At 42.1% G+C, this 11,153-nt stretch overlaps 1 protein-coding gene across 3 annotated transcripts; it reads left to right on the plus strand.

Annotated features, from left to right (window-relative positions):
* Positions 1 to 824: 824 nt before the first annotated feature.
* ESD (esterase D) lies at positions 825 to 10,454 on the plus strand. Of its 3 annotated transcripts, none has more exons than XM_010000836.1 (8): positions 825 to 906; positions 1,832 to 1,920; positions 2,700 to 2,798; positions 5,458 to 5,582; positions 6,454 to 6,573; positions 7,412 to 7,510; positions 8,358 to 8,525; positions 10,238 to 10,454. In XM_010000836.1, the coding sequence occupies exons 1-8, from the start codon at positions 839 to 841 to the stop codon at positions 10,316 to 10,318; spliced, it is 849 nt and encodes a 282-aa protein (XP_009999138.1). In that variant the 5' UTR covers positions 825 to 838; the 3' UTR covers positions 10,319 to 10,454. The 3 variants fall into 3 exon arrangements, with proteins under 3 accessions (XP_009999138.1, XP_009999139.1, XP_009999140.1); XM_010000837.1 differs by having other exon boundaries at positions 8,358 to 8,529; positions 10,238 to 10,346; XM_010000838.1 differs by lacking the exon at positions 1,832 to 1,920 and having other exon boundaries at positions 832 to 906.
* Positions 10,455 to 11,153: the final 699 nt, after the last annotated feature.

Below are 11,153 nucleotides of genomic sequence, written 5' to 3' on the forward strand. Positions count from 1 at the left end.
GGAGGGGAAAATGGAGGCGGGAGAGCGCGGCGCTGCAGGGGGGTTGGGCTCGTTGGTCCTGAGGCCCCTTTCAGCCCCTGTGATTCTGTGGCTTTCCTGTGTGCCGACCCTCCAGGCCTCTCCCCCGCCCAGCTGCCGGGCTGGCCTTAGTCTCCGCGGTAACTGAGCTCTCCGCTTGTGTCAGAGGGCTGCGGGTGTGCTCAGGCTGCTTTAACACTCCCGTGGCTGTCCCTGCTTTGTTGTTTTCTCCCACGGCAGTCAGCCTTCCCCTTCGCCGTGAGGCCTGTGCTTCTGCTGTGCCCCAGGCTCTCAGCACAAGGTAATTAGTTCCCATGGAAGGTGATGACAGCCCGAAGGGTTGGGGCGGTCAGTGAGCTGATTCTGGCACACAGGACGAAGGGAAGGTGGGACAGGTTTGTGCTCACTGAGCTGGCCAGTGGGCACACGCAGCTGCGGGCAGACCGCAGCACAGGAGGTTTCTTGTCCTGCTAGCAGCCTTGGTAGGCAAAGAACAAGCTCCTGGTACTGTAGAGATGAAGGCTGTGGAGATGGGGGTCTGTAGGAAAGCAGGAAGGCTTTGTCAGCTCTGGTTTTGGGTTCAGCTCCCCCTCCCTGCTTTTCTATGGGGAAATAGGGACTTAATGAAAGATCAGAAGATGTTTACAGAAGTTTCTTCTTTCTCAAAAACTTCAGTGTTAATGATATTTTAAGTTTTGTTTAACTTTACCATTCCCATAACTTACTGTAAGTGAAGTCCAAAAATGTTTTATTTTCAAATTTAACTTGCTTCCTTATTTATTTATTTATTTATTTATTTATTTTCTTCACAGTTAAAGCCATGGCACTGAAACAGGTTTCCAGCAACAAATGCTTTGAGGGTTTCCAGAAGGTGTTTGAACATGACAGGTATCACTACAAAAGCAACCTAGGTCTTTAGCATGGGGCAGTGAATCTATACTATCATTCCTGTCAGTGGTCTCAGTCTGCAAGGAAACAGTGTGTTCTGACTAATATCCCTATGTCAGTAAGGAATGTTGTGGACTAACTTGTGTTCTTGTGTTTGATCTTGTGTTTCTGTGTTAATGTTTAACGTGTCTTGTAGTTACATAGTGCTGCAGACTGGGGACAGAAAGCCAGTATTTTTAGATGACACACCATGACTTCTGGGTGTCCTGTGGGCAGCACAGAGGACTGCCATGTGTACAAAGTTATGGTCACTCTGCTGAATATCTCACTGTTACACACCTGTAAAAAATGCTGTCAGCAGACAGGTGCAGTAGATAGATTTTTGTTGTTTGATGAAGGTGAAGAGAAAAACATTCCGAAGGAAAGATAAATAGTTAAAGCTTAGATAAGCTTTTATTGACAATTTTAGGCTTTAGTATAAATTGGGCAATCTATTTGTCTGTGATTTAGCAGACTTTCAGTCTTCTCTCTTGTTGGGGTATGTTGTGAAGTGCATATTATGTGAGCCATGAGGATGTGTTTTTTAGTAAAAGTAACTTTCCATTTTAATCAGCAAGGCTTAAATATTGCTGGGGTTCAAAATTAAGTTTTTAACTACTCCCTGTTAGCAACAGTGCAAAAATGGGGCTGATTTGTAAGTCTCTTAAGTATATTCACAGTAAAGTAGAAAGGTTTGCTTTTCTCAATTCAAGAGGCTAAGGCTGAGTTTTTAAACTGCTTTTCACTTTATTTAATTTCTTGTTGTTACACTTCACAGACCAAACCTCTCTTTGAACAAAAAGTGTTGATTCAACTTTCTTTTTTTAATGTTGGTAACTTTGTTAATTAAGTAGTGGTGATAACAAGGAATATTTTATGAATACAGTGCGGAGCTAAAATGCAAAATGAAATTTGGGATCTACTTGCCTCCAAAAGCAGAAACCGGAAAATGTCCTGTGCTGTATTGGCTCTCGGGTAAGTAACATAAACTTTAGTACCTTAAAAAAGGTAATAGTCTTAAGCATGATTAAGCTCTGTGCACGTTACTGAAAACCTAATGCAGAGGAACATATTTGTAGTGTATTGTGATCAAGTTGGATGCAGCTGGCCTCAGGGGATAGCATACCAGATTGTGTTCTAAAATGCTTAGTTTTCAAAATGTTCTACACTTTTGTTCTAAAATGTACATAATTTTTGTTCTAAAACATATATATTAAAAGGTTTTCTGAAAGGCCTTCCCATTGGGACACCTGATTTCCTTTGTGACTGCTTCAGCTAACAGAGTAGGGGGAAAAATCTACCCCGTGGGTGCTTTGGGCCTTTATCCTGTCCAAAGGATGTAGGATTTGTCAGACCACATGTAATTCTGTAATACAAACAGCTGAAATGGCAGTAGAGAGAAAAGTGTAGTTGCAGAGTTAAGCGTCAGAATTTACCAATGTTAACCTTGGCAACAGTGTCTGCAGCCAGTTGATTTAAATACATAGCACTTGTGGAAACTGTGTGTGCCACATGAGTAGGTGCTCAGGGGGTACAGACCTGACTTTGAGCAAATGTTAGCATGACTAGATGTGAAAGTGCAACTGTGTCTGTTGCAGTGGATTATTCAGTATTGCTGAGCCTAATGAGAAGACTCTTCTGTGTTTATGGAGATAGGAATCACTCTTATATTTCAAATCCTTTTCTGTCAAAAGGGTTTTTGAAACTAATATGGTGTGAGCAATGTTTAACCAATGATTTTTTTATTTCTTTAGGCTTAACTTGCACAGAACAGAATTTTATAACAAAAGCTGGTTTTCATCAAGCTGCAGCTGAACATGGCCTTATTGTGGTTGCACCAGACACAAGCCCACGTAAGTTTTAGAAGAGATACAGTAACAGTCATTACACTGAAGAACACACTGCATTTATCCTCCAGGAATGGAGTGCTGCAGTTTGCTGCCAAGTGTGTTGCTCACCTGAGTCAGAAGATAACCTTGCACTGTTTACTAGATTGTAAAGTCTATATTCTTGATAATGTGGTAGTGAGGGTTTGACATGTGAAACACGTAGTGTCATGGCACTAAAAATAAGACAAAGGGGCCATTCAGTTCAGCATTCAAAGGGGGAGAGGGAAGAAAAGGAAAACAAGAGGCATCTGTTATCAGAGATGCTTGCCTGCACTTAATATCTGAGACTTCAAAAAATCTGGAAAACTGTTGTCACACGAAGATGTTGTGTTATGTCTTCTAAAGCCTATGAAATACATGTCTCCAGAGGATTCCAATACTGAGGAAATCAAACCGGGAGCCCTTCTCCCCTGCAGCAGCAATAGACTGCTGATGAATGACTTTTAAATTATGTTCTGGTATTTGTGTAAGGCTGAGCTTACCTGTGGTGTGGGAAACCTGCAAATGGTGTATCTGCGGTTACTGGAAATCCAGTCCTTTGGGGATTGAGTGTCTTATGTTTAGTATTTGCTGGATTCTGACAAAGTCTCATGGGTGCTGTATGCAAAGTTGGCAATCCTCTTAATATTTCCCAAGCTTCGGTGGGTCAGATCTGAACACAGGTAATAGGAGAATGAAGTGACGTTCTTTCCAGAAAATATTTTTCACATCTATGTTTTGAATTTGAGTCAGATCAAAGAACAGAAATGCACGTTGCTTGTGAAGAAAAGGGACAGAAGAGCAAAACCTATGTATTAATGGAGTTTATACTTCATTGTTGCTATCTGCTGCAGATGAGAGATGGCTAACTAGCCTTTTCGCTCACATTCCGTCAGGCTTAGAATAACCTCTGGGGAGTTATACTGAGACTTGCTTTTACTGTTTGTTGTCTGTATAAGTTGTCTCTGTCAGTGTGAAACAGCATTTGCATTAATTCATTGCTGTGTCCCTTTTAAAATCCTCTTTACAGCTTCTCTCTTGCCTCCTAACGTAATCACTGCTAAGGATTGCTCTGCTATTTAGATTACTTTCAGTGTGTTTCATATCCTAGATTTTAGCTCAGAGACCCCAAATGTTTTTAAGTCTCTCTGAGCTGTCGGGAGAAAAAAAGAGCAGTTCAAATGTAGTCACAAATTAAGAGCTCTGAACATATTTAGAGCAAACACTAATATGTGTTTTTTAACTGTGTAGTTACGGCTACATGATAATTGCCTTCCAAGAGCTAGGACATGTATCTCCATGGGGAAAAAGATCTAATGAAAGCCTGAAATACCTGTCATTGCAGACACTCTCTCAGACCCTGGTAAACTACTTTTTCTTCTTTGTAGGGATTTGCTTTTCCAGACAAGTGTGCTGAGCAGTGTTTTGCAGTTTTCTTTTCAAATATCTTTTTTCAGGGTTTCCATTAAGTTCCTTTTACCAGAATCAGTGATGCCTTCATTGCTTGGCAGGGCTTTCTGAATTTCTTGGTCCATCTCTGAGGGACAGAAGGTAGCAGAGTTTTCTATCCAACATGTTGTGTAAGCATCTCTGGTCCCTGTGGCTGCTGGACTGTTGAGGTACAAAACTGCTCAATGTTCAAGGATGCATCAATGGAGGAAGCTCAACTTTGATCCATGTGAAAATGTGATTTCATGCTGTGACAGGATGGCAGGTGTCTCTGTCCAAGGTGTCAGGGACTTGTCACATTACACATGGGTTTGCAGTGTAATCTGACAGTGGTGAAAGCCCATTTGATTTTGGATTGCACAAACTAGGAACATTTTGGAGAAAAAGAGGCCATCATTTCCTATCACATACACCTTGAAATATTACATCCCATTCTGCAAGCTGATAAACCAGAGGCTAATCGAAGAGAAAGTGAGCAAGGACTAGATGGAAGGTGTTGACTTGCAAGGAGACATCTGCAATTTTAGTTTGAAAGTGTAGCCTTGGAACAGAGGATACAACCCTGCAGTTGTTCAAAGAAGAAATGACTTAAGTTTTATGGACAGTTGAAGGTGGCAGCAATTAAATTAATTGCAGAAAAGGTAGAGTTACGTACTTAAAAGTGATAGGGACAGTAAGAATTATTCTGCTGTTGAATGTTAAAAACGGAGGTGTAGCAGACATTATTTGAAGCACATAAAATGATCTGGACAAACCATTTCATGATGTAAGGTTCTGTCCTTCTGGGGAAAAAGAAATTTCTACAGATTCTATTTCTCACATAGGTTCCATGTGCTTGATAGGATGAAGTCTAATAACTGAAATAAGCTGACAGCACCAATTAACAAGTGTCAACTTTTGAGTAAGTCCATGGGTAAACTGGATGAAACTTTACAGTGTTACTTTAAGAGAGATCTCTATGTTATGTTTATTTATGAAGGGGCACTGAAACAAATTAGGGCACTTTGAAACTATTGAAATAACACTTGAAAACACTGTACTAACAAATTAAAATCTCAGTTGTTTTATAATTGGAAGGGTAGAGACAAGTTGACTGAGAAACTTGTGTCCCAAGTCTCTGATTTGTACGGTAGGTTTTCCAGTGCTGAACATCTAGTAAAGGAAAGAGTAACCACAGAAAGAATTTTCATTATAGGTGGCTGCAATATTGAAGGAGAAGATGAAAGCTGGGACTTTGGCACCGGTGCTGGTTTTTATGTGGATGCCACTGAAGATCCTTGGAAGACAAACTATAGGATGTATTCCTACATAAAGGATGAGGTAACTTTGCTGCTGGGATCTCCTGGAACGGGTATCGTTCAGTCATGCTCTTTGTTCCAAGCACCAAAGCTTTCCTAGTAGCCTGTGGATGTTTGGTTGTTTGTTTTTGTTTTTTTTTTTGTTCTCCTCGCTTTATTTAATAAGTAATTTTTAAATGAGTTATTATTTATTTTTTAATTCTTGGTTATTTCAGTGATTGGATTTACCCAGCTGCTAGGCTCTTTTCCTACCCCTACTGTGGTAGAACTGAGGAGGGACAGAACTTCAGCACAGAGTTAATGACACCTGGGTGGGTGTGAGCAGAAGCTCCTTGAGTTTGCTTTCCTGCTGGAGATGCCACAGGCTTGGCCTACACTTCTAATCTTGATTCATTAGTTGCTCAGTCTCTGCTCTTAGCAGTTCTGTGCTCTGTTGCTTCTGGAGCAACCCACCCCATGTCACTGCACCAGTGCCTCAGTTGTACTGCTCATTTGGACTGTTTTGTTGTTTGTTTTTTTTCTTTAACTGGGTATAAAAAGAAATGCTTGAAATATGTATTAGAAAGGTGAGTGTCCAATTCAGGTCACTTACAGGAACACATGTCAAAATGACACAATGTTTATTAGGAAATTCCCACGTCCTGTGTTACAGGGTTATGATAGCTTTCTGCAGAGATACTTTGAGTTACTTATTATCAGAGGCATTGTTTCCTTTTTACACTCCTGTTCAGATGCCTTTAAGCCAGGATTTCAAATATTAGGCTAGAACCAAAGATATGCTTTTGGTTTTAGTGGCTTCCTGGCATTAAAGCACAGTAGTGATTTGTGTACTTCTTTGTCTAAACATGCTCAAGTTGCCTTAATGTTATTATGTCACTGTTGTTCCTTTACAGCTGCCTAAACTAATAAATGCCAATTTTCCAACTGACCCTGAACGAATGTCTGTTTTTGGGCATTCCATGGGAGGTCATGGAGCTCTTATCCTTGCCCTGAAGAATCCTGGGAAGTACAAAGTAAGATATAATACAGTTTCTATGACAGATGCTAAGGATTATACAGGTTTCTGTAAAGTGAAAAAAGAAAACATAATACCAAATTCTGATTTAGCATTAAATACATAAATAATTTTAGTTGTAGCAGATCATCAGTACCTCTTATTAGAAAATGGAAAATTGCCAGAAACACCACTGTGGAATGAGAGTATCAGTAGAATTCAAACAAAGCTGCAAATTTTAAGTGTTAGGAAAAGTTCCATTTCTTTTGAATGATGCTGCAGCTCTTCCAAACCAATTGTTCCATTTAAATATTAACAAGCTCCTTCTAGCTTTGGAGTTGTGTGATTTGCTGTATCTTTCTCTTGTTTGTTTTGGAGCTTTTATTAACAGCAAGCCTTTTTGTCACCATTACATGTGTGTTTAATAAAGAGTCTATTGACTCCAACTGATAGCAAGTGTAACTGTCAGAACCTGCACTTCACACAGAATAGTATCTGGGGTAGATTTCCCATCCCCCTCTACTTATCCCACCCCCACCTTGTATGTCAGCTTTCCTAAATATTTATTTTGGAGGCACCTCAAGTTGTGTTCATTTGTATTCTACTTGAACCTAAATCAAACATGCGGGACCTGCCTTTTGAAGCTTGACTGATGTGCAAAAAGGAAAACAAAACTGAGGCTGGAAAGAGCAAATAAGAGGGAAATAGGATAATGGTTCAGGCACCTGGCTCAGAGGGTTGGTGGGGGAGTCCTGGCAGTCACTTCAATTTTTGAAAAGGCTTTTGGTTTGCTTGTTAGCAGAAATAACTTTTCTTAATTCATAGCTTTTTTTTTTTCATGCCTTCTTTCTGAACAGTCTGTGTCAGCGTTTGCTCCAATCTGCAACCCTATTCAGTGTCAGTGGGGGAAGAAAGCCCTTGGTGGATATCTGGGATCAGATGTAAGCAAATGGGAGGTACGTGTTGCAACTGACAGCCCTGTAGAAACGCTTGAATGAGATGAGTGATCTGCAGACAGATGGTAGCAGGAGTCTGGAAAGACCTAGACAGGGCCCCTGAGCTCCTACTGCTGTTTTGGTGCACCCCTAAGCACGGATAAGCATGGTACGGTTGTGGTGGGTATGATTTGCTGTTGCCTGATGGTGTTTAGAACAAATGTAATGAGATAGAAGGCTCCCATCAAATTGACTAAATCCCTCCCTGTTGTATGAAGATCTGGGCTAAGAAGAATTATGAGCAGTCTGAGACTTGCTCTAAGGCATGGAAGCAGTGAGCAGTTTGAAAGAGAGTTAGGCTATGGGCCATTTATCAAAAACTCAGTTCTCAATATACGAAACAGCTGCTTTTTGTAGCAGTCTGAAAAAAGAGACTGCTGCAAACTGTTCAGAGGCTGGTGAGCCTCATGGCATCTGCAGGGGCAGCCTGTTGGAGGCAGCTAGCAGAGGAGCCCATTGGATACCTGGAAAGTGGTGTCCCATAGAACAGGATTAAACCAGACAAAGTGAGGTTTTAGCTCCACGGCCTTAATTTTGAAATACAAGTAGTTGTATATTAATGGCTAATAAAAAAAACGTGAGTGATGTCAGACTGCCAGCTTGGCAATTACTTAGGTCATACTATTTGCCCTTTTAAAAACGTGAGTTACCTTTCAGCTGTCTGGAATTTCTCCAGCTTTTTTGCACTTCCAAAGTGCAATGTCATGTCCTCATCAAGACTCTCCAGATGCCATTCTTTGCGTGCAGTCAGCAGTTTGACCCAGGGTAACATATGTCACTGAATCTTGTTTCTCTTCTATTCCTGCAGGCATACGATGCTACACAACTTGTGAAGTCCTATCCAGACTCTCACCTGGACATCTTGATTGATCAAGGCAAAGATGACCAGTTTCTATCAGCAGGCCAGTTACTGCCTGACAACTTCATTGCTGCCTGCACAGAGAGGAAAATCCCAGTAGTCTTTAGGCTGCAGCAGGCAAGTTGCTTCTGCAGTCCAGGGTGGTTGGGTTGTTGCTTTGTGATATTTGGGTTTATATAACAGGTAGGAAAAAAAGGGTGTCTCTTCACTAGGCATATTTTTACTTACTCCTGAGTCTGTCCCTGGCCATGTGAGGAAGAGGATGAGAAGTAACATTTTCCTTTGCCGTCAGGGAGTTCAGCCTCCGTCAGATTCAGCTGCATCTCACCACTAGGTGGGGTCATTATTGTAGTTTCAGCAAGTCTATTTTTGGTGGAAGGTCAAGCTGCCAGTGGTTGGCTGAAGAAGCAGCATCAGTGATTTTTAGTAAGTATTACAGTCAGTGTGCAAGAAGTAGCAGATGCTGAAAAGGGAACTGGGGGTGCTGGTTGACAGCCAGCTTAACATGAGCCATCAGTGTGCCCAGGTGGCCAAGAAGGCCAACACCATCCTGGCCTGCATCAGGAATAGTGTGGCCAGCAGGAGGAGAGATGTGCCTCACTTGGCACTGGTGAGGCTGCACCTTGAATACTGTGTTCAGTTCTGGGCCCCTCACTACAGGAAGGACATGGAGGTGCTAGTGTGTGCCCAGAGAAGAGCTACCCAGCTGGTGAAGGGGCAGGAGCCTTACAAGGAGCAGCTGAGGGGACTTGGGGCTGTTTAGTCAAAAGAAGGCTTAGGGGAGATCATACTGCCCTGTACAACTACCTGAGAGGAGGCTATAGTGGGGGCGTGGGAGGGGAGGTTTAGTGTCAGTCTCTTCTGCCATGTTACAAGTGATAGGACAAAAGGAAATGGCCTCAGGTTGTGTCAGAGGAAGTTTAGATTGGATATTGGGAAAAAATTTCTTCAATGAAAGGTTTGTCAGGCACTGGAACAGGCTGCCCAGGGGAGTGGTGGAGTCACCATCCCTGAAGGTATTTAAAAGATGTGTAGATGTGGTGCTTAGGGACATGATTTAACGGTGGGCTTGGCAGTGCTGGGTTAGTGGTTGGGCTTGATCTTAGAGCTCTTTCCAACCTCAACGTTTCTATGTACTTTTGCTGGATTTTGTATCTATAGTGTGGGTGTTGTGTTCAGCATGAAACTTGGTGACGTAGTTCACCTGTGTTTGTGTAAATCAGGAAGGATTTGGGATTGCTTGAAACCTTAGCTGAATTTAAACACCCAAATGGAAGGATTGCTCTTTCCCGTAGTGCAGTACCCAGAGCAGCCCTGCCCTGGGAGCACTGGAGCCTTTGTAGGTGACTGACAGCTTGAAGCCAGGCCCAGCCACAGAGAATGCAGGATTCTCCTCTCTGATTTATCATAAGCCCTGCATCAAAATGTATAGTTAGTGCTGACAAAGTGGAGCAGTTCAGGAGTTTCCCTTGTCATTGTAGCATAGAGCTGGGGCAGGAATTCAGACCTGGGCTGTGTTCTCCTGTGTTTTACCAGTAGGGCAATGCCAGTGAGAGGAACTGTTCTGACACTTGCTATTATGCATCTCTAAACATGCCCAGATTAGGGCAGGTTAAGGTACATGCTGTTTGTTTAGCTTCCTAGTGTTCATATATACTTAACCTGTTAGTTAGGTGCCCTGTACAGTTTATGCATATAATACAGGTATTTTTGATTTCTTGAAGCAGATTAAACCATGAAAGTCATTAATACTCCTAGAAGAGAGCCTAGCATAATTGCTTTATCATGAACTAGATGTATTTGCTGATTTTGTTATTGTTCTTTTCTAGGGTTATGATCACAGCTATTTTTTCATTGCCACATTTATTAACGACCACATCAAACACCATGCAAAATACCTCAATGCTTGAACCAGTTGGATGGGAGGGTTGTCTGTCCAATATAAATCATGAGGAAGAGGCAAACAAAAATCATTTGCTGAAGTAGTGCCTGTAAATTGGAGCTCTTTTGATTGTACTAAGAAAAATAAAAATCCCACATAATTTGCTATGTGTGCTTTAGAGTGAGTATTTGGAATATCCTTGCATGCTTTGAAAACTCTCTGGAAGCTGTGAAGATGCAGGCTGCATTCTAGGTCAAAGTGACAATTAGCACGAGTTAGTAGTTTCAGAGTATGACCACAGGGATGTCCCTGGGACCTCATGGTGGTTTCCAGCACAGCTCTGCAGATACCATAACAGGTGCATCTTCAGCTAGTTACATACCAGGGTGGCTTCATCACTTAGTGCGCAAGGAAGTCATTAGTGGCACAACCAGTCCAGCTATTTAATCTGGAGTGCTTGGTGTATTTTTTCCTTGGCCTAAATTCATTCCAAGGACAAAGTCTGGTGGATAAGGCACACAGAAGCTTGCTCTGCAGAGTGGTTTACTGTCCTGTGCATTATTAGCATCAAACAATCTGAAGAGCATTTCTGCCAGCTGCCTTGTGTGGGGTGAGGGCACAGATTGTTCCAGGGAGCTGATAGCCTCATGTTCAAGCTGTCACTTGTAGGCTCTGCTTTCCCATGGGTCACCTGAGCCCAAATTGTTGCTGAAACCTTGACTCACCCTTCCCAGAGGAAATGCTAGAGTAGATGTAGGAGTGGTTTGCTTCTGTAAGCCATGCTGAATGTTCTGTTTTTCTGGCCCCTGAGAGATTGCAGGGGGGCATCTGATGCTGGGAACTTATATTTCTGTTGGTGGTGA

This window comes from Chaetura pelagica, unplaced genomic scaffold (assembly GCF_000747805.2).
Source record: "Chaetura pelagica isolate M959 unplaced genomic scaffold, ChaPel_1.0 scaffold115, whole genome shotgun sequence".
Lineage (NCBI taxonomy): Eukaryota > Metazoa > Chordata > Aves > Apodiformes > Apodidae > Chaetura > Chaetura pelagica.

Coding starts and splice junctions, on each gene's coding strand:
- ESD (XM_010000836.1), top strand. CDS start 839: ATGGCACTGAAACAGGTTTCCAGCAACAAATGCTTTGAGGGTTTCCAG. Junction 907..1,831: donor AAGGTGTTTGAACATGACAG/GTATCACTACAA, acceptor TTATGAATACAG/TGCGGAGCTAAAATGCAAAA. Junction 7,511..8,357: donor CAGATGTAAGCAAATGGGAG/GTACGTGTTGCA, acceptor CTATTCCTGCAG/GCATACGATGCTACACAACT.